This window comes from Callorhinchus milii, unplaced genomic scaffold (genome assembly GCF_018977255.1).
Source record: "Callorhinchus milii isolate IMCB2004 unplaced genomic scaffold, IMCB_Cmil_1.0 Scaffold6, whole genome shotgun sequence".
Taxonomy (NCBI): domain Eukaryota; kingdom Metazoa; phylum Chordata; class Chondrichthyes; order Chimaeriformes; family Callorhinchidae; genus Callorhinchus; species Callorhinchus milii.
Window position 1 is genome coordinate 282708 of NW_024704747.1, and position 20027 is coordinate 302734.

The window sequence follows — 20027 nt, forward strand, 5'->3', positions numbered from 1 at the left end:
GCCAGGATGCTCCACACTCTGAGCGAGCGAGCAGTATGTGAATGTGCGAGACCCTGACTGGTTATCGGGCAGTGGCTCTGCACCTCCCCCACTGGGACTGCTCTGGGTGTCTGGGAATGGCTGATATCTGAGGAATCCCGTGTTGTGTCTGTGAGAGAGAGAGAGCACGACCTTCACCCAGCACGCAGTGTGGTGCCCACCGCAACTCTCACCCTGTCTGACCCTCATTGGACCTACCCACAGCTGCCCACTCTCACCCCAGCAGCAGGAGGTGTCGGGGGATTTGAACTCACATTCCAGGCTGACGCTCCAGCGCAGTGCGGGGGAGGGGCAGGGGAGAGGGTACATTCCCTTTTCTCCCCATGTGTCTGGAGTCCTGTAGCTCAGTGGTTAGAGCACTCGCTTTGCAAGCGAGAGACTTGAGTTCAATTCCAGGCAGAGGGCGAAACCTTGGGCAAGTTTCCTTACTCCACACAGAGCCTAATAATATTCCCTCCAAAACAAAAACAATAATAAATTGGTCATTTTCAATCTACGACTGTTTGTGGGACATTGCTGTGCGCAATTGGCTGCCGCGTTTGCCCACAAATATACAGTCAATCCACTTTACAGTGTGTTCTGTGAAGCGCTTTGGGACGTCCTCCCGACGTGAAAAGCGCTATAGCAAATGCAAGGATTATTATTATTATTATCATCTTTTCCCAGACCATGGCAACGCCAGTGCCTGACACCAGGTGAGAGTGACTGAGGTCCAGTGCCAGTGACTGAGGGCCTGAGGAGGATGACTGAGGAGCTTTGGAAGGGTGGCTTCCTGTGAGGAGGGTGAGGAGCCTGCCTTGTCCCTTGGTAACTATTTATTTTTAGGCTCAAGTGCATGGCTGTCCGGCTGCTGTCCTATCAGCCCGCTGCCCCTCCCCCCGGGACCTGCTGAGGGATATTTCGGGAGTGACAGCTGGGCCTCTCAGCTCCAGGACAGTCACAGGAGGTGACGGAGTGAGGCTCAAGAGACGGTAAGAGAACCTCGGCCAGACAGTGAGCGGGAGACGTGGGGTATAGGGGCGACGAGTGGGGCTGGGAGGCTTTGTGGTGACCAGGCCAGAACACTATCACAGTGAGGAGAGAGTCTGACTGACTGACTGACAGCCTGTCCTGTGTTGTACAGCTCCAGGCCGGACGATGGATGTGTTTGGTGGGGCTCCGAGGTTCCTGGCGTACCCGCGGATGCTGAGCGTGCCGTCGGGGGCTGACGCGGTGCTGAAGTGCCAGATCGGGGGCGACCCCCGTCCCGAGGTGTACTGGGAGAGAGACAAGGAGCGGCTGCTGGCGATGGGCCGGTACCGGCTGCTGGAGGACGGCACTGTGTACAACCTGATCATCGCCCGCGTGGGCCTGGAGGACAGCGGTCAGTACATCTGCAAAGCCAAGAACACCGTTGGCGAGACGTACGCTGCAGCCACACTCCGCGTGGAGGCAACCGAGCCCAGCAACGGGGCTGACCCGCCGGCGTTCCTGGTCAAACCAGCGTCCAGCAGGGTGGTCCGGGGAGACAGTGTGCTCTTCAGCTGCCACCTGTCCGGTCGGCCCGAGCCGCTGGTGACCTGGGAGAAGGATGGCCGCGGGCTGAGTGATATTTTTGAGAGCAGCCATTTCCACGCCGGACGTGCCGATGGCGGCTGGTACTTCTTGAAGATCTTGTCAGTCCGGACACCGGACGCCGGTGTGTACGTGTGCAAGGCACAGAGTGAGTTCGGCGAGGCCATGGGCGCCGCAGTGCTCCTGGTGGACCCTGGCAACGAGGAGGGTCCCGTTGCCCAGCCTCAGTCCCATCCCCACCCGCCAGGAGGAGACGCTCCCCGCGAGCGGAAGCACAGGAGCCGTCACCGAGCGCTGCATGGCTCGGAGCTGGCCGTGCTTCCAGCGCCACAGGATGGAGACGGGACACGGCCGACCAAAGTGAAGGTCTTTTCGGTCACCGAGGGCAAACACGCCAAGTTCCGCTGCTATGTGTCGGGCAAACCGAAGCCAGAGGTTGTGTGGAGGAAGGACAACGTGGTGATCGTTCCTGGCCGCCGGCACCTCCTGTGTGAGGATCGGCGAGGCTACTGTGTCCTCAAGGTTCTTTACTGCCGCCAGCGGGACAGTGGCCTCTACGCCTGCACTGCCTCCAATGCTGCTGGGCACACCCTCAGCGCTGTGCTCCTCACTGTCAATGGTGAGCCTCCCGCTCGGCACAGCACAATAATAGACTGCGTCAAGTAAAAAGACAGGATGCTGGTGGCAACACAGCCTGGGCTCATCATCATATACAGGCACAGACCAGGGGGAGCGAGCACAACGGGGAGAGATCAGGGAATGGGGTTAGAGTAGAGAGCTCCAGTGGGGGAGCGAGCCCCAGCACAGACACCATGGGGAGAGAGAAAGAGAGAGAGCAGAGATGGGGTTAGAGTAAAGAGCTCCATTGGGGGTGCGAACCCCAGCACAGACACGATGGGTGAAGGGGTTTTAAATGGCCTTGGTGCTGATAGTGAGTATCTGCTGATAAGCAGTGACGGTCGCTGCTCTCTGCCTGACGCCTTTGAAGGTTTCTCTCCTGTTTCGGGGACACTTGGGGCTGAGCGAAGCTTATGGGAGCTGCTGGGACTCAGCATTAATAATAATAATAATCCTGTGGGACAACAGCACCCAGAGAGGGGCTCCTATACTTCTGTGCTGGGCCGGTGTGTGCCCTGTTGCTGTGCCAGGACGGTTTGATGTCTCTTGTCTCTTGTGCAGAGCCGGTGAGCAGGTTCCCACGGCAGCTGGTGGATGTGACGGTGCTGGAGAGGGCGGTTGCCGTGCTGGAGTGTGAGGTTCCGGGCATGGTCCAGGCTGGAGCCTTGGAGTGGTTCCTGGAGGACCGGCGACTGCTCCCCAGCAACAAGTACGTGATGGAGTGTGACGGCACCGTCCACCGTCTCACCATCACCAACATCACCGCCGACGATGACGGCGTCTATCTGTGCGAGACCAGAGACGGCAGCCGCAGTGTGGCCGAGGTGGCGGTGAGAGGTAAGCGGGCGAGACTGAGAGAGGAACTGAGAGACAGACAGAGCCCAAGGGTGAGAGAGAGGGAATGAGTGAGCAGTCTCTGAAGAGACCTGCTGTATTCTGAAGCCGCTGCTAACCATCGCTCAGAGGCTGTCAGTCGTTGGAATCCGATCCCTGGGGCCAGATTGGGCCACGGAACAGACTGGAAAATGCGGTGTTAAATTGTAAAGGAGGCGCTGGGTGGGATGTGGCTCAGTCTGATTCAGCCGCTCTGTAACCCCAGAAATCACACAGCAACACAGACTCAGCTACACACACACATCCCACAACAGCTACACAACCTCTCTCTTTCCCATACTCTCTCTCACACACTGTAACTCTCACACTCTCTTTCTGTTGCACTGATCTTATAGAATGGCGTAACAGGCTCGAGGGGCTGAATGGCTCACTCCTGTTTCTCTCAAGCATTGACCTCTCTCCTGCACTGTCCTGGAGTCTGAGGAATTAAAGAGGAATCTCCCAAACACTGCTACGAGCGAGAACAGTCACAGGGAATTCTCAAAGTGAATATCGAACAGGAAATCTGATTTCTCCTGTTCTCAGCTTCTCGTTTGTTGCATCCCCACCCAGAGCCTCAACACTCCCGCCAGGGTTTGCAATGTCAAGGCAACATACACTCACCCCTCTCTCTGCCATCTTACTGGCTTGTTGATGTTGGACTAACATTATCTAACCCTCGCAGTCTCACTGTACTCTAGTGACCAAAGATCACCCCGGATCACCAGCAATCACAGTGTTTTACACTTTCAAAGGAAACAGAACCATTTTTCAAAGTGGATGATTTTTGCGGAACTCTGTTGTGTTTGTTTTGCAGTATCTCAGTCCTCAACCACATCATGTCCGTGTGATGCAACTTCTCGGAATATGTGCAACCAGCGCTGGCAACCCTATCTCTCTCCTATTCTCACACACTCTCCCTGCCACACACTATCTCACACACTCTCCCTGTCACACACTATCTCACACACTCTCCCTGTCGCACACTATCTCACACACTCTCCCTGTCACACACTCTCGGTGTCACTCTGTCACACTCTGTCACATACATTTTCTCTCTGCAGGGGTGATTGTGAGGCGGTTGCCACGGCGTGTGACTGTGTTGGTGGGGGAGCATGCCGCACTGTGTGTCGAGCTGGGGGAGACGGGGCTGGACGGCCACTGGTACTGGGAAGGTGAGGCTCTCAGCGAGTCTCCTACCACAATCATCAAATCATTCGGCAAAACACACATCCTTGTCCTGGTGTCTGTCGCCCTGGAGGACTCTGGCATCATCACTTTCGTGGTGAACGATTCAAAAACATCAACAGAGCTTCGAGTGAAATGTACGTGAGTGTTTAACTTTATACAACACCCAGACTGTGACGCTGTTTGACACACACTGTCAAACTAACACACCCTGTATAATACACCCAGTCACACTGTATAATACTGTGTAATACACACAGTGTCACATGGTATGATACACGTCTATAACACACACGGGTTGGTGGGGGGGGGGGCTGCTATTCTGTATAACACACGGGGTGAGGGGGGGCTGCTATTCTGTATAACACACGGGGTTGGTGGTGGGGGGCTGCTATTCTGTATACCACACGGGGTGGGGGGGGGCTGCTATTCTGTATAACACACACGCAGGGGCTGCTATTAGCTGCTTAATGGTTTTGGCTCACGGTTTTCCTTGGTTCTTTCCAAGCGGCGAGACGGAACGTTCCGAGCTGCCCGATCGGTGCCCGGATGAGTCGTGAGCGTCTGAACGCTGCCTCGCTGATGTGGGAGCCGCCGGCTGACGGTGCTGGGAGTGCGGTGGAGGGTTACATCATCGAGCGCCAGGAGGTGGGCACGGAGGAGTGGGTGCAGTGTCTGACGACCACCAGCAGCACCGCGGTGGAGATCCTGGGCGACAGCGTCCCCGCTGAGGCCGACTACAGCTTCCGTGTCTGCACCACCAACAAGTATGGGCAGAGCAGCCAACTCCTCTTCCCTGGCTCCATCCACCTGGGTAAGACCAGGCGAGCACCACAGCTGTGTGGCTACAGACACCCGGGGTTCACTGTCACTGACACCACAACACAGCGATACACTAACACCACAACACTGTGATACACTGACACCACAACACAGCGATACACTGACACCACAACACTGTGATACACTGACACCACAACACAGCGATACACTGACACCACAACACTGTGATACACTGACACCACAACACAGCAATACACTGACACCACAACACAGCAATACACTGACACCACAACACAGCGATACACTGACACCACAACACTGTGATACACTGACACCACAACACAGCGATACACTGACACCACAACACTGTGATACACTGACACCACAACACAGCAATACACTGACACCACAACACAGCAATACACTGACACCACAACACAGCGATACACTGATACCACAACACAGCGATACACTGATACCACAACACAGCGATACACTGACACCACAACACTGTGATACACTGACACCACAACACAGCGATACACTGACACCACAACACAGCAATACACTGACACCACAACACAGCGATACAGGAACACGCGATATTGACAGGACAGGAGATGGGACAGGACGGGGAGGTGGGGAGGTGCTGAGCCTGTGGGGGCTCTGGTAGCCCCACTGACGATTACACGATGTTTGCAGTGCCAGCGGCAAGGATCCGCTCCCCGTTGAGGGACGTGACTGTGAAGGAGATGGAAGATGCCGAGTTCAGCATAGAGCTGTCGGCCTCAGTGCTTGGCACCTGGTATGTGGGGGGGGAGCCAGCGCTGCAAAGTGAGAGGTTCCGACTGGTACATGCCCGCACCAGGCACTCCATCCTGATCCCAGCCCCCAGCATCCAGGATTCTCACACCGAGGTCACCTTCCTCGCCCACGGAGTGCGGGATTCCGCCATCCTATATGTTACAGGTAAGACCCCCACCTGGATTGGGGAGACAGACGGACGGACGGATGGACAGTGGGAGGGGCAGGAGAGAGGTGCAACGGTACAAGGATGGGCAGGAACTGACTGAGAGCGATAGGGTCAGTGTCCAGAGCCTTGGCTGTGTATGCGGCCTTACTGTCTGGGACACAGCAGTCAGTACGAATGTGAGAGTCACGACCACTGCCAGAGCTTCACCGTCTGGGTGTCGGGTAACAGCGGAGACTCCAACCGGGGCTGGGTGTAACCTGCATGTATATACTCGCATGTGTTTACCTTGTGTATATATGTACGTGTGTATATGTACTGTGTGTGTATATGTACTTGTAATTGTGCGCGAGTATGCACACACACGTACTCTTGTGTATACACACATGCACTCGTGCACATATGTTGCCACGTCATGGTTGTGTGTTCTATACTGATAGAGCCTGCGGTGAGGATTGTGAACACGATGGACGACACACGTGGGGAGTTCACCGTGGGGGAGCGGGTGGCGCTGGTGTGTCAGCTGTCCAGCTCCGCGGCTGCGGTCACTTGGTACAGGGATGGCCTGGAGGTGGGAGCGACGGAGGAAATCAGCACCGAAGCGGACGGGGTGCACCGCAGGCTAGTCATCCACTGCGCCAGCACGGAACATTCTGGAGAGTACGTGTGTGATGCTGGCAACGACTCCATCTTTTACGACATCTGTGTGCGAGGTGAGAATGCTCGGAATCCCCCCGACACACTCAGACACAGCTCGAACCTTGCCAGGGCTCGTGTGGAGTTTAAACCCCGGCCTGAACAGGCTTGCAAGCATCTGTCTTGGTGCTGCCGCTGCCCGTCTGTGTTACTCTGTTATTGTCTCTCACAGAAGTGCCGCAGAGACAGTTGGTGTCCGGCTGCTGCAGGTGTGGCCGGTGAGCGGATGGTGCGAGGTACCAGGTGTCCAGTGACAGCGAGCGGGTCGCGACTGAAGGGGTGGGGGGTGTGGTGGGGGTAGCTGAGCAGACACCTGGTCAATCTCAGCTTGTATGTCAGCGACATGGGTGAGGACATCTGCCAAGTCAAGAATGGCTCTGTGTCCTTCGACATATGTGTGTCAGGTAAAAGCAGTGAGAACATGTGATGTACAGAGGATCAGTCAGTCGTGAGACTCAGGGTCCAACCCTGCAGCTTCTTCTCCCACATTTCAAGCTTCATGTAATGTTACCGTCTGCCCCGCACGCACTCTGCATCTGCGGTAAGATGCTGAGCATCTGCGCTCCTCAGTAATGATTCCTGTGTCTTTTCTCCCAGAGCCGCCAGTGAGAATCGTCAGGGTGGCGGAGTGGGCGCGGCAGTGTGTGGTGGGCACGGACGTGGTGCTGAGCTGTGAGCTGTCTCGGGCCAACGCTGAAGTGACTTGGTACAAGGGTGAGGTCGAGGTGGAGATCGGCGAGAGGATGAGAGTGGAGGCCGAGAGTGTGCACAGGAGGCTGGCCATCCACAGTGCCACCCTGGAAGACAGCGGAACATACGTGTGTCAAGTGGGCGACGATGAGACAGCATTCGAGGTGCAGGTGTCTGGTCAGTATCAGCCCCATAACTGCAGTATCTGCGGTCACTGACGTGTTTGGTATCTGCAGTTACATCGGTATCTGTGGTCACGTGTAGTCACGTGTTTGGCATTGGTATCTGCGGTCAGATGCTCAGTGTCTGCGCTCCTTGGCAATGAATCCTGTGTCTCTTCTCCCAGAGCCGCCGGTGAGAATCGTCAGGGTGGCGGAGGGGCCATGGCAGTGTGTGGTGGGCACGGATGTGGTGCTGAGCTGTGAGCTGTCTCGGGCCAACGCTGAAGTGACTTGGTACAAGGGTGAGGTCAAGGTGGAGCCCGGCGAGAGGATGAGAGTGGAGGCCAAGGGCGTGCACAGGAGGCTGGCCATCCACAGCGCCACCCTGGAAGACAGCGGCACATACGTGTGCCACGTGGGTGAAGACGAGACAGCGTTCGAGGTGCAGGTGTCTGGTCAGTATCTGCAGTCACATGCTCGGTACCTGCGGTCACGTGCTCAGTATCTGCGGTCACGTGTTCTGTTTCTGAAGTGTCATGCTTAGTATCTGTACGTCTCGGCAATGAATCGGTGCCTTTTTTCTCCCAGAGCCGCCGGTGAGAATCGTCAGGGTGGCGGAGTGGGCGCGGCAGTGTGTGGTGGGCACGGACGTGGTGCTGAGCTGTGAGCTGTCTCGGGCCAACGCTGAAGTGACTTGGTACAAGAGTGAGGTCAAGGTGGAGCCCGGCGAGAGGATGAGAGTGGAGGCCGAGGGCGTGCACAGGAGGCTGGCCATCCACAGTGCCACCCTGGAGGACAGCGACACATACGTGTGTCAAGCGGACGACGATGAGACAGCGTTCGAGGTGCAGGTGTCTGGTCAGTATCAGCCCCATAACTGCAGTATCAGCGGTGCTCATTTGTTTGTATCTGCAGTTACATGGATATCTGTGGTCACGTGTAGTCACGTGTTTGGCATTGGTATCTGCGGTCAGATGCTCAGTGTCTGCGCTCCTTGGCAATGAATCCTGTGTCTTCTCCCAGAGCCGCCGGTGAGAATCGTCAGGGTGGCGGAGGGGCCACGGCAGTGTGTGGTGGGCACGGACGTGGTGCTGAGCTGTGAGCTGTCTCGGGCCAAAGCCGAAGTGACTTGGTACAAGGGTGAGGTCGAGGTGGAACTGGACGAGAGGGTGAGATTGGAGGCCGAGGGTGTCCACAGGAGGCTGACCATCCACAGCACCACCCTGGAGGACAGCGGCACATACGTGTGCCACGTGGATGATGACGAGACAGCGTTCGAGGTGCAGGTGTCTGGTCAGTATCTGCTGTCACATGCTCGGTATCTGCTGTCACATGCTCGGTATCTGCAGTCACATGCTCGGTATCTGCAGTCACATGCTCAGTATCTGCGGTCACATGCTTGGTATCTGCGGTCACATGCTCGGTATCTGCGGTCACATGCTCGGTATCTGCGGTCACATGCTCGGTATCTACGGTCACATGCTCGGTATCTGCGGTCACATGCTTGGTATCTGCGGTCACATGCTTGGTATCTGTGGACACGTGTTCGGTTTCTGAAGTGTCATGCTTAGTATCTGTACGTCTCGGCAATGAATCGGTGCCTTTTTTCTCCCAGAGCCACCGGTGAGAATCGTCAGGGTGGCGGAGTGGGCGCGGCAGTGTGTGGTGGGCACGGACGTGGTGCTGAGCTGTGAGCTGTCTCGGGCCAATGCTGAAGTGACTTGGTACAAGGGTGAGGTCAAGGTGGAGCCCGGCGAGAGGATGAGAGTGGAGGCCGAGGGTGTCCACAGGAGGCTGGCCATCCACAGTGCCACCCTGGAGGACAGCGGCACATACGTGTGCCACGCGGGCGACGATGAGACAGCGTTCGAGGTGCAGGTGTCTGGTCAGTATCAGCCCCATAACTGCAGTATCAGCGGTCACTCATTTGTTTGTATCTGCAGTTACATGGATATCTGTGGTCACGTGTAGTCACGTGTTTGGCATTGGTATCTGCGGTCAGATGCTCAGTGTCTGCGCTCCTTGGCAATGAATCCTGTGTCTTCTCCCAGAGCCGCCGGTGAGAATCGTCAGGGTGGCGGAGGGGCCACGGCAGTGTGTGGTGGGCACGGACGTGGTGTTGAGCTGTGAGCTGTCTCGGGCCAACGCCGAGGTGACTTGGTACAAGGGTGAGGTCGAGGTGGAACTGGACGAGAGGGTGAGATTGGAGGCCGAGGGCGTGCACAGGAGGCTGGCCATCCACAGCACCACCCTGGAGGACAGCGGCACATACGTCTGTCAAGCGGGCGACGATGAGACAGCGTTCGAGGTGCAGATTTCTGGTCAGTATCTGCCCCTCGCACGTGTTTCACGCAGGTTGTAGCGCGTGTGTTGTGTGTGAATGCGGGTCATACGCTGACCCGGTGGTGTGTTACAGAGCCCCCAGTGTCCATCGTCCGGAGCCCGGAAATCGCGGAGGATCAGTGCTTCGCAGCGTCGGAGGTGATTGTGGTGACGTGCATAGTGTCGCAGCCCGACGTGGCCGTGCGATGGTACAAGGATGGGACAGAGCTTCTCCCCGACTCGAAAATCACAATCGAGAGTCAGGGTCTGAGCCGGGAGCTGATCATCCACGACTCGGAACCGATGGATTCCGGCCAGTACGTGTGTGACGCCGGCACAGGTCAGCTGACCTTCCGAGTGACCGTGACAGGTACGTCCCAGCGTTCCCACCGAGCATCCCGATCTGCCGGCCGTGCTCCCACTCTGGACACTGACCGTTCCGGCTGCAGAAACCAACTGCTCTTGTCCGACACACTGACCTCTTTAGCTCCGGACACTGACCGCTCCTATTCTGGACATTCTCTCAGAACCGCCGGTGCTGTTCACAAACAAGGAACCTGAGGAGGAGGAGGTGTGGGTGCTGCGGGGAGGGAACGCCGTGCTGTGCGGGATCGTTTCCCGGGATGCCGCTGTGGTTACCTGGTACCGACACCGGGAGGAGGTTTGTGCCGGTGAGAAATACCAGCTCAGGACCGAAGCCAGAGTCCACAGCCTAGTGGTCAACAACTGCGTGAGAGAAGATTCCGGACTGTACGCCTGTCACTCGGCTGACGACGTCATGATGTTCAACCTGACAGTGGAAGGTAGGGCAGGGAGTGGGAAAGGACTGGGGTAAAGGGGCATTCGGGTGGGGGGGGTGGAAGGGCATCAGCTGGAAATCATTTTACATTTAATACAGAGTTCGTTGTTCAGGACGACAGTTTTCTGTGTGTAGGTGACATAGATATGTGGAGCTCTCAGTGTGGTTTGGAAACTCTTTGAATGATGATGGGTTTCCATGTGTCAGACACCCGACTGGTCACAGTGATGGGTTTCCATGTGTCAGACACCCGGCTGGTCTCGGTGACAGGTTTCCGTGTGTGTCAGACACCCGGCTGGTCACGGTGACGGGTTTCCATGTGTGTCAAACACCCGGCTGGTCACGGTGACGGGTTTTCATGTGTGTCAGACACCCGGCTGGTCATGCTGACAGGTGTTCATGTCTGCCCAGAGCTGCCCCACGTGTTCACACTGGGCCTGGAGGACGTCGCTGTGAGGAGCGGGGGGACACTGATTCTCCGCTGCGAGCTCTGCACAGCGCAGGCCGATATCCAGTGGCTGAAGGACGGCAAGGAGGTGGAGCCAAGCCACACGCATGTGATCCGGGCGGAGGGACGGGAACGCTCGCTGACTCTGACAGCCCCCACCCCGGCCGACCAGGGCGAGTACTGCTGCGAATCCAAGGACGACATAACCAGAGCCCAAGTGTCCGTGACAGGTCAGTACTCCCCCCACCCCCCAGAGCTCTCTCCTGTAACCCCATTCTCTGCTCCCTCCCCATCGTGTCTGTTCTGGGGCTCACTCCCCCATTCTAACCCCATTCCCTGCTCTCTCTCTCCCCATGGTGTCTGTGCTGGGGCTCACTCCCCCACTGGAGCTCTCTACTGTAACCCCATTCCCTGCTCTCTCATTCTCTCTCACTCCCCATCGTGTCTGCGCTCACTCACACTCTCCCTCCCTCACTCACTGACTCACTCACATCCTCCCTCCCTGACACACTCACACCCTCCCTCGCTCACTTGTGAGCTCACACTCGGTTGGACAGCTGTAGCTACAGCCGGATTCGCTGACGCTTTGTCGCAGAGACAGGTTTACATCAAAGTTGTTCTCTACACTACATCTGTATTCATAACAGTGTCACACACTCGCACTCTCTTCCTCTCATTCTCTCAAACTCTCTCCCTCTCACATTTTCTCACTCCCTCTAACACTCTTCTCTGTTGCTCTCTCTCACAATCACTCTTACACTCTCTCACTCTCACACTCTCTCTCTCCGAACTCTCTCATTCTCACACTCACTCTCACTCACTCTCTCACTCTCTCACTCTCTCACTCTCACACTCTCTCTCACACTCACTCTCACACTCTCCCTCACTCACACTCTCTCACTCTCACTCTCTCACACTCTCTCTCTCCCTCTCAGAGCGGCGTGTGGTTGAGTTCCTGGCAGAGCTCTGCTGTGTGACGGTGCTGGAGGGCGAGGACGCTCGCTTTAAATGCCTGTTGTCCCCGGAGGATGCGAGGCTGACCTGGCGACTGGACGGCTCGGAGGTGTCAGGGGACGGCAGCCGGTACGAGGTGTCACAGAGCGGCCTGTGCCACACACTTGTGATGCACAGCTGCCAGCCTGGCAAAGCCATCACCGTCACCGCAGAGAGCGAGGGGCTCATGTCCTCTGCCACCCTCCAGGTGCAAGGTAATGGACACCCCAATTGCCCCCCCGAGAGAGTCCATCTGAGACCCCCTCCCGCAACATCCCCCCAATAGCCCCCCAACATCCTCCCTTATTCACTTGTGCAGCCACACATCCATGCCACGCTCATGGATATGTACATATACACACCTTGCCCTCACTCACACTCTCCCTCCCTCACTCACTGACTCACTCACTCACACTCTCCCTCACTCACTGACTCACTCATACTCTCCCTCCCTCACTCACATCCTCCCTCCCTCACTCACTGTCTCACTCACACTCTCCCTCCCTCACTCACTGACTCACTCTCACTCTCCCTCCTTCACTCCCTCACTCACACCCTCGCTCCCTCCTTCCCTCACTGACTCACTCACTCACATCCTCCCTCCCTCACTCACTGACTCACTCACACCCTCCCTCCACACTCACTCACACCCTCCCTCACTCACTCACACCCACCCTCACTCCCCCTCTCACTTGCTCGCTCACACTCGGTTGGACAGCTTCAGCTACAGCTGGATTCGCTGTCTTTGTCACAGAGACACAGATTGTGTTCACTCGGAAGCTGGAGAGCCGGTCGGTGGAGGAGATGCAGGAGGTGACGCTAGAGGTGGGGGTGAGCACCGAGTGCGCCGAGGTGCGGTGGCTGAAGCAGGGTGTCCTCGTGCAGCCCGGGAACAAGTACAGCCTTCATCAGGACGGCACCACACGTCGGCTCACCATCCACAGCTGCTGCTTCTCGGACCGTGGGACGTACCAGTGCGAGACCCTGCACGACAGGACGCAGGCGCGGCTGACGATTGAGTGTGAGTGTGTGAGCTCCTGGCGAGGCAGGGGAGAGGGAGGGCAGTGTTGGGAGGGGGGAGTGTGGGGCCTGCATGGTGTGAGAGACGGTGATGGTGACATGGTTGGTGTTTGGCTGCAGCGCGCAGGATCACCGTCCGGAAGCCGCTGGTGGACGTGTTGGTGCACGAGAAGGACGCAGCCACCTTTGAGCTGGAGCTCTCGCACCCGGCGGTGCCTGGGGTTTGGCTGAAGGACGGGATCAGGGTCAAGCCGAGCAGCTCTCGCCGGGTCACCGCCAGCGGCCACGTCCACAGCCTGACTCTCTGCTCACTGGAGATGCAGGACACCGGAACCATCGCCTTCCAGACAGACTCTGTGCGCTGCTCAGCCCGGCTCACCGTCACAGGTACTCCAGCACTCGTACCCCCACACCCGTTCACCCCACTCCCTCCCCCACACCCAGAGAAGTGCCACATCCTGTTTACCTAATTCCGGAGAGTATTAGGCGCAGGTTGGCAAGAGCCAATGCTTGGAGGGAGCCCAGAGTGTGAGTAATTGCTGGAGTTCTAAACAACTAAAACCATTAGCTTGCCATTAAGATCACTGTCTGATAAGCTTTCCTGCTGCTTGTCCAGCTAGGACCAGCCTACCCGTTAAGGCTTTGGTTTGCAGGGTTAACAGGAGCTGAGTGGAAGGATTCCCTATCCCGTGACAGGTCTGTCCCTCCAAGTCCTGTTAATGAACCCGACTTGGCTGCGCTGCCATCAGCAGTGCCCTGGCAGTGCCGGGAAGCCGTGAGGGGTTTGAGTTGATTTTTCCACACGCTGATGATTCTCTCTCCCGACTGCATTCTTGCTCTCAGAGCCGCCCGTCACCTTCCTGAAGCCGCTGGAGGATCAGAGCGTCCCTGAGAGAGCAAGCGCCGCCTTTGAGTGTGAACTGTCCCAGCCGAACGCTCAGGTTACCTGGTCCAAGGTAGGCTCCAGCACTGACTCCGGCACCCAAACTCCCCGCACATCAGTACTCCCCCACACCTGTGCTCCTGTATTGCTCTTGGTGCAGTTGCCACTCCGTGGTGACCAGCTCTTGCCTGTGTTTAGGACGGTGATGTGGTGAAGCTGAACGCCAACACTCGCATTTACTGTGTGGGGAGGAAGCGGATTCTGCAGCTCAGTCAGTGCCGAGTCCAGGACAGTGGCAGCTACACCTGCGCCACCGGCCACGGCAGCAGCGTGGCTCAGTTGGCCGTTTACGGTACGTCTCCAGCTCAGCGTTTCCTGGTGCCTAACGTTACCCGAGGAGTTGGTGGCAGACACTGCGTAGTGAGTGCATCTCCCCTGCCCTCCCTCCACAGTGACCAGGCCTTCAGGTCCTCCACACCACATTCCCCTCCCTCGTCGCCTCCACCTCACCCCCTCAGCCTCAGCTACCTCTCCATCTCACCTCCACCCCACCCATCTCTCGCGTGGAATATGCTCCTCTGATGTTCTCTCTCTCCCCCCACCCCCCACTTTCTCTCACTGTCTCAACCCCCCAACCCCCACCCCCAACCCGCTGTGGGTGCTCCTCTGTGTGCAGAGCGGGAGATGAGGATTGTGAAGAGGCTGGAGCCAGTGCAGGTGCGAGAGAAGGACAACGCGCTGTTTGTGTGTGAGCTGTCCCAGGAGGGGGGGAGCGGCGAGTGGTTCCAGAACGGACACCGACTGAAGCCCAGCGACACCATCAAGATCAGGCAGGAGGGTGAGATATCTGGAGTTTGCCGCACGTTCAGCCTGTTGTATCCGTGCTGTGAGTGTGTGAGGCCAGGATGAGCCAGGCCTGTGTGAGTGGTTGAGGCCTGTGTCCCTGACTGTATCTCACAATCTCTCTGCTTTCACAGGGACCAAACATTTCCTGCTGTTGTACAGCGTGCGGTTGGAGGATGCGGGTGAGATCAGATTTGTCTCCAAACAGGCCGAGTCGGTGACTCACCTCGACGTGGACGGTACGTCGCTCACATATCACTGAATCTCGGCCCCAGAGGCTCCTCACTAACCACACGCTCCCCTCCCCTGACTGACCTACATCACCAGCCTCATCTCCCAGAGGCACCCAGACCATTCTCCTTTGTCCCAGCTCTCTCTCTCCCCACGTCGCTGCTGCTCTCCCCAGCTTAATTGGTCTCTGAGTCAGAAGATTGTGGGTTTAAGCCGCACACAGTCTAAGCTGACGCTCCAGTGCAGTACTGGGGGGAGAGAGCTACTGTCCTTCAGTCGAGGCGTTAAACCTCACTCCCGTCTGTGCCCCGTTCGGCCGGACGTTAAAGATCTTGTGGCACTGTTGGGAAAACAGAAGGGAGTTTCTTTCTCCCGGTGTCCTGGCCGACAATCCCTCAGTTAAAATCGGTCACACACATCACGGCTATTTGGTGGGACCAGTTGCCCTGTGCCGTGTTCGCCCCCAAAACACAGTCACTATACAGTTCAGTGCCCCCCCTGCCCACATGCACACAGTCACTACACTGCACAGTAAATCGTGTGACGGTTTTGAAGCCATTTTTAATAAATTTCAAGCCCTGACGAGCCTGTGAGTGATGGGCTTCCCTCCCTCCCCCGGTAACACTCGGCTCGGCCTCTCTGCCCAGCGCTGCCAGTGAGGATCGTGAAGCCTTTGCGAGACAAGACAGGGCTGGAGAAGCATCGGGTGATCCTGGAGTGTAAGGTGTCCACGCCCCGGGCTCAGGTGCGCTGGTACCGGGGAGATACCGAGCTGCAGCCCAGCGACAGGCACCAGATCTGTGCCGAGGGTGCTTACCGGCAGCTCATCATCCACTCGGTGACATTGGAGGATGAGGGCACCTACATGTGTGACGCCTACGATGACCAATCATCAGCCAAGCTCCTGGTTGAAGGTATGGAGCGGGGATGTGCAGGTGGGGGAGTGGGGGAATGAGAGGGTGAGAGGGGCAAAAGGGTAGAGCTGATATAGAATTATATAGCACAGAAGGAGGCCATTCGGCCCATCGTGTCTGTGCCAGAAAAGAGCTTCCAAATCAACCCCACTCCCCCCGCTCTCTCCCCATAGCCCTGATCAACCCCACTCCCTTGTGCTCTCCCCATAGCCCTGATCAACCCCACTCCCTTGTGCTCTCCCCATAGCCCTGATCAACCCCACTCCCCCGCTCGTTCCCCATAGTTGTAAACTTGTCCTCCCCAAATAATTATCTACTTCTCCCTTAAAAGCTGTTATTCAATCGACTTCCACCCTTTCAGGCAATACATTCCAGACTAGTTTAAATCAGTGTCCTCGGGTTACCGACCCACCCGCCGGTGGGAATAGTTTCTCCTGTTCACCCTATCGAATCCCCTCATAATTTTGAAAATTTCTATCAAGTCCCCTCTTAACCTTCTCTGCTCCAAGCAGAATAACCCTCGCTTCTCTCGCCTCTCCTGATAACTGAAGTCCCTCACTACTAGTACCATTCTGGTCAATCTCCTTTGCACTCTCTCCAATGCCTTGACATCCTTCCTAAAGTGTGGGGCCCAGAACTGAGCAGTCTCTCGCTGAGGCCTCACCAGTGTTTTATATAAAGGTTCATCATAACTTCCTGACTTGTGTATTCTATGCCCCTATTTATAAAGCCCAGTATTCCGGATGCTTTTTTAACAGCTGTATCTGCCTGTCCGCCATCTTCAAACATTTACTTATATGAACCCACAGCTCTCTCTGTCCCTTCACCCCCTTTAACATTGTACCATCAGCTTATGTTGCCTCTCCTCATTCTTCCTCACAAAATGCATCACTCCGCATTAAACTTCATCTGCCACGTGTCTGCCCATGTTACCAGTCTGTCTATGTCCTCTTGCAGTCTGTTACTGTCCTCCTCACTGTTTACTACTTTTCCTAGTTTAATATCATCTGCAAACTTGGAAATTGTACTCCTTGCTTCCTTGCTTGGCTCCACAAAAGCAGAGTTCACAGATTACACTGGGTGCACATTCTTTACTGCTGTGTGTCTAACCCTGACCCGGGAGTGTGGACGCACAGTGTAGAGGAGCGTTACTGTGTCTCTAACCCTGACCTGGGAGTGTGGACGCACAGTGTAGAGGAGCGTTACTGTGTCTCTAACCCTGACCTGGGAGTGTGGACGCACAGTGTACCGGGAATGTCACCAAAGGGTGCTGTGGAATGTAAGACGTGGTGTATGTGAGGCGGTGTGTGTGTGTGAGGTGGGGGTGTGTGTGTGAGGCGGGGGTGTGTAAAGTGGTGTGTGGCTGATTACAGAGCAGGCCCTATTGGTGGTGGCTGAGCTGATGGATGTGGTGGTGCGGGTGGGGGAGGAGGCCTGTTTCCAGTGTGAGCTCTCGATGCCGGTGGTCCGGGCGCCGCAGTGGAGTGTGAATGGGGAGATCTTGCAGCCGGGACCGAGGGTCCGGCTCGAGAACAAGGGCATCGTTCAGCGGTTGGTGCTGCAGGACGTCACGGCAAGAATGAGCGGAGCCGTGAAGTTCCTGGCGGGGAAGGCACGGAGCAGAGCACAGCTCCTTGTGAAAGGTCAGTCCGACTGCTTGAACTCGCACTCAGGCACTGTGTCTGCGCAACTCGTGGGAAGTCTGGCAACCATCCGAGTGTCGCCCAGTCCTGCCTGATGACGAGTGGGGATAGAGTGAGTCTCGGCCGGCTTATCACTGTGCCCAGGAACCTTCCAAACTGGACAGAGTGGGCAGCAAGGTGGCACGAACAGTTTATTACAGTCAAATGGAAATAGATCGAAATGAGAACCATAGAATTCTGTAGCCATGCGACCCCCCCCATCCGATACCCCACGTGAAAGGCTCTATGTAAATGCAAGTTGTTTTTGTGGCTCTTTTCAGTCCCATTTACCTGCCTGTCGATTACTCCGGTTTTCACTCCGTTTTAAATATCGAGTTTTCTTTTGAAAGCTAATATGGATTCCACCACAACCCGCGCTCCCGGGGGGACATTCCTTACCCTAACCACTCTATGTGTCAGAACATTGTGTTTGGTCTCAAATCATCACCAGCCTCTTCTGTGACACTGTCTGGGCAGTTGACATGTGAGGGACCTGCTCTGTGGCTGCCGCAGCCACAGCTGCTCTGTTCATTGTATTGTGTAAATTGTATTGTATGGATCTTCAGCCACGAGTTACCTGCTCATTGCTATCCATCACTGGTTAGGCACTGCCACTCTCCTGCCAGTGCCCGGCTCAGCAGGTTGTGGGTTCAGCTCTGAGCTCACAGCCAGTACGTGCAGAACATGGCTGCCGCAGCTTGCCACATAGTCACTACACAAAACGGAATCACATTATAGAAGCCTCTCTGTACCTGACTGTTTCTCTGATTCTGTGTGTGTTTCCCTCCCTCAGTCTCTATCTCATTCTGTGTCTATCTGTTTCCCTCTGTCTCTTTCTCCCTCTCTCTCTCTGTGTGTCTGTTTTTCCATCTCTCTCTCTGTCTTTCTGGGACATCCTCCCAACGTCGAAGGCGCTCTATAAATATAATTTTGTTGGTGGTGGGGTTGCTTTTCTTTGACCATATTTTATTGTTTTTTTGCAGATGATTAACCAGCAATGTGGCTCGGGTGCTCTCAGGAATAGGCGAGACCAGAGGCACCTGCCCCCCCTCCCCCCCTCAAGAACCCCCACCGACACCTGTCCCCTTAAAAGACACCTCCTACCCCAACAACCCCCACCTTCCCCTGTCACTGATTTCAGTCTCTGTGATGAATATCTGTGAACCCTTGGTGATGTTATCCTATGTGTTGGTGCTACATAAGCACATAGTGTTGTTCCCATTTCTTCACCCACTGTTGAACCAGAGATTTATAGATGGAAGAAACCCATTGGCCCATCGTGTCTGTAACAGCAATCCATTGCGTCCCACTGACCTGCCTTTTCTGCTCATGCTCGCGAATTGTTTCTCTTCAGATATCTATCATATTGCCTCTTGAAAGCAAATATGGTTCTTGCATCGACAACCTCACCCATCGTCCCACATCCTAACATCCCTAATCAATTCCTCCATTCTCCCGCTTTGTTACCCTAAACCGTTATAGATTCACTGGACAGTGCGAGTAATTTCTGGCCATGGATTCAATCAAAGCCCCTCATCATGTTAACGGCCTCTATCAAGTCTCCCATCACTTTGCTCTGACCCTCAGACAAGACCCCCAGGTCCTGCAGTCTCTGCTCTGAGTTCAAACCTCGACGGTGGTGAGGTCAGGGTAGAGGGAGCTGACCTGCTCCTTCATGCCTACCACTGACTGGTGCCAACCGCAGGGCGATACCGGAACCTTCCAATCTTCTTTATGGTGTCTTTATCCGCAACAATAATCATAGAATCTTACAGCACAGACGGAGGCCATTCGGCCCATCGTACCTTACCGGCTCTTTCAAAGAGCAACCATTCAGTCCCACTCCCCCGTTTTTATGCCGTAGTCCTCATATTTTTTCATTTTTAAGTACCTATAGAATTCTCTTTTGAAATCTGTTATCAAATTTGCTTCCACCACCCTTTCAGGCAGTGAATTCCAGACAGTAACAACTTTCAGAGTAAAACGTAATGAATAAACACTGATATTGCTGGTTTCTGATTTGTTGGCTCAAATTGACACCGTTACACCTCACCTGGCTCAGTAAGGAACATGCTCACCTGAGTCACAGTGCTCTGTGTTGGGCTGGGACTGGCTGCTCTTTACATGGTTCATCAATCATATTGGCCTGGAGACAGCAAGTGGGGAGACAGCAGGTGGTTGGCAATTTATGAGAACGATTGTGTAAAACACAACATTGATTGACCAGACAAATGTTTCTAGTCTGTGTCTAACCCTGACCTGGGAGTGTGGACGGACGCACAGTGTAGAGGGATCTTTACTGTTTCTAACCCTGATCTGG

The 20027-nt window shown here is 55.7% G+C and overlaps 1 protein-coding gene across 4 annotated transcripts; it reads left to right on the forward strand.

Moving 5' to 3' along the window:
- Positions 1-932: 932 nt before the first annotated feature.
- obsl1a (obscurin like cytoskeletal adaptor 1a) lies at positions 933-19299 on the forward strand. Of its 4 annotated transcripts, XM_042336494.1 has the most exons (26): positions 933-1010; positions 1163-2212; positions 2773-3048; positions 4149-4409; positions 4781-5086; positions 5758-6024; positions 6466-6738; positions 7319-7588; positions 7758-8027; positions 8161-8430; positions 8596-8865; positions 9188-9457; positions 9624-9893; positions 9989-10264; positions 10422-10697; positions 11105-11371; positions 12077-12349; positions 12889-13155; positions 13275-13541; positions 13998-14110; positions 14236-14389; positions 14714-14875; positions 15015-15119; positions 15759-16025; positions 17399-17668; positions 18691-19299. In XM_042336494.1, the coding sequence occupies exons 2-26, from the start codon at positions 1177-1179 to the stop codon at positions 18696-18698; spliced, it is 6744 nt and encodes a 2247-aa protein (XP_042192428.1). In that variant the 5' UTR covers positions 933-1010; positions 1163-1176; the 3' UTR covers positions 18699-19299. The 4 variants fall into 4 exon arrangements, with proteins under 4 accessions (XP_042192428.1, XP_042192429.1, XP_042192430.1 ...); XM_042336495.1 differs by lacking the exon at positions 9188-9457 and having other exon boundaries at positions 933-2212; XM_042336496.1 differs by lacking the exon at positions 8161-8430 and having other exon boundaries at positions 933-2212.
- Positions 19300-20027: the final 728 nt, after the last annotated feature.

Bases quoted from the DNA above. Each gene is read 5' to 3' on its own strand.
- obsl1a (XM_042336494.1), top strand. From the start codon at position 1,177: ATGGATGTGTTTGGTGGGGCTCCGAGGTTCCTGGCGTACCCGCGGATG. The intron at 9,894-9,988 runs GTCAGTATCTGC...GGTGTGTTACAG, and splicing joins GTTCGAGGTGCAGATTTCTG to AGCCCCCAGTGTCCATCGTC. The intron at 14,111-14,235 runs GTAGGCTCCAGC...GCCTGTGTTTAG, and splicing joins CTCAGGTTACCTGGTCCAAG to GACGGTGATGTGGTGAAGCT.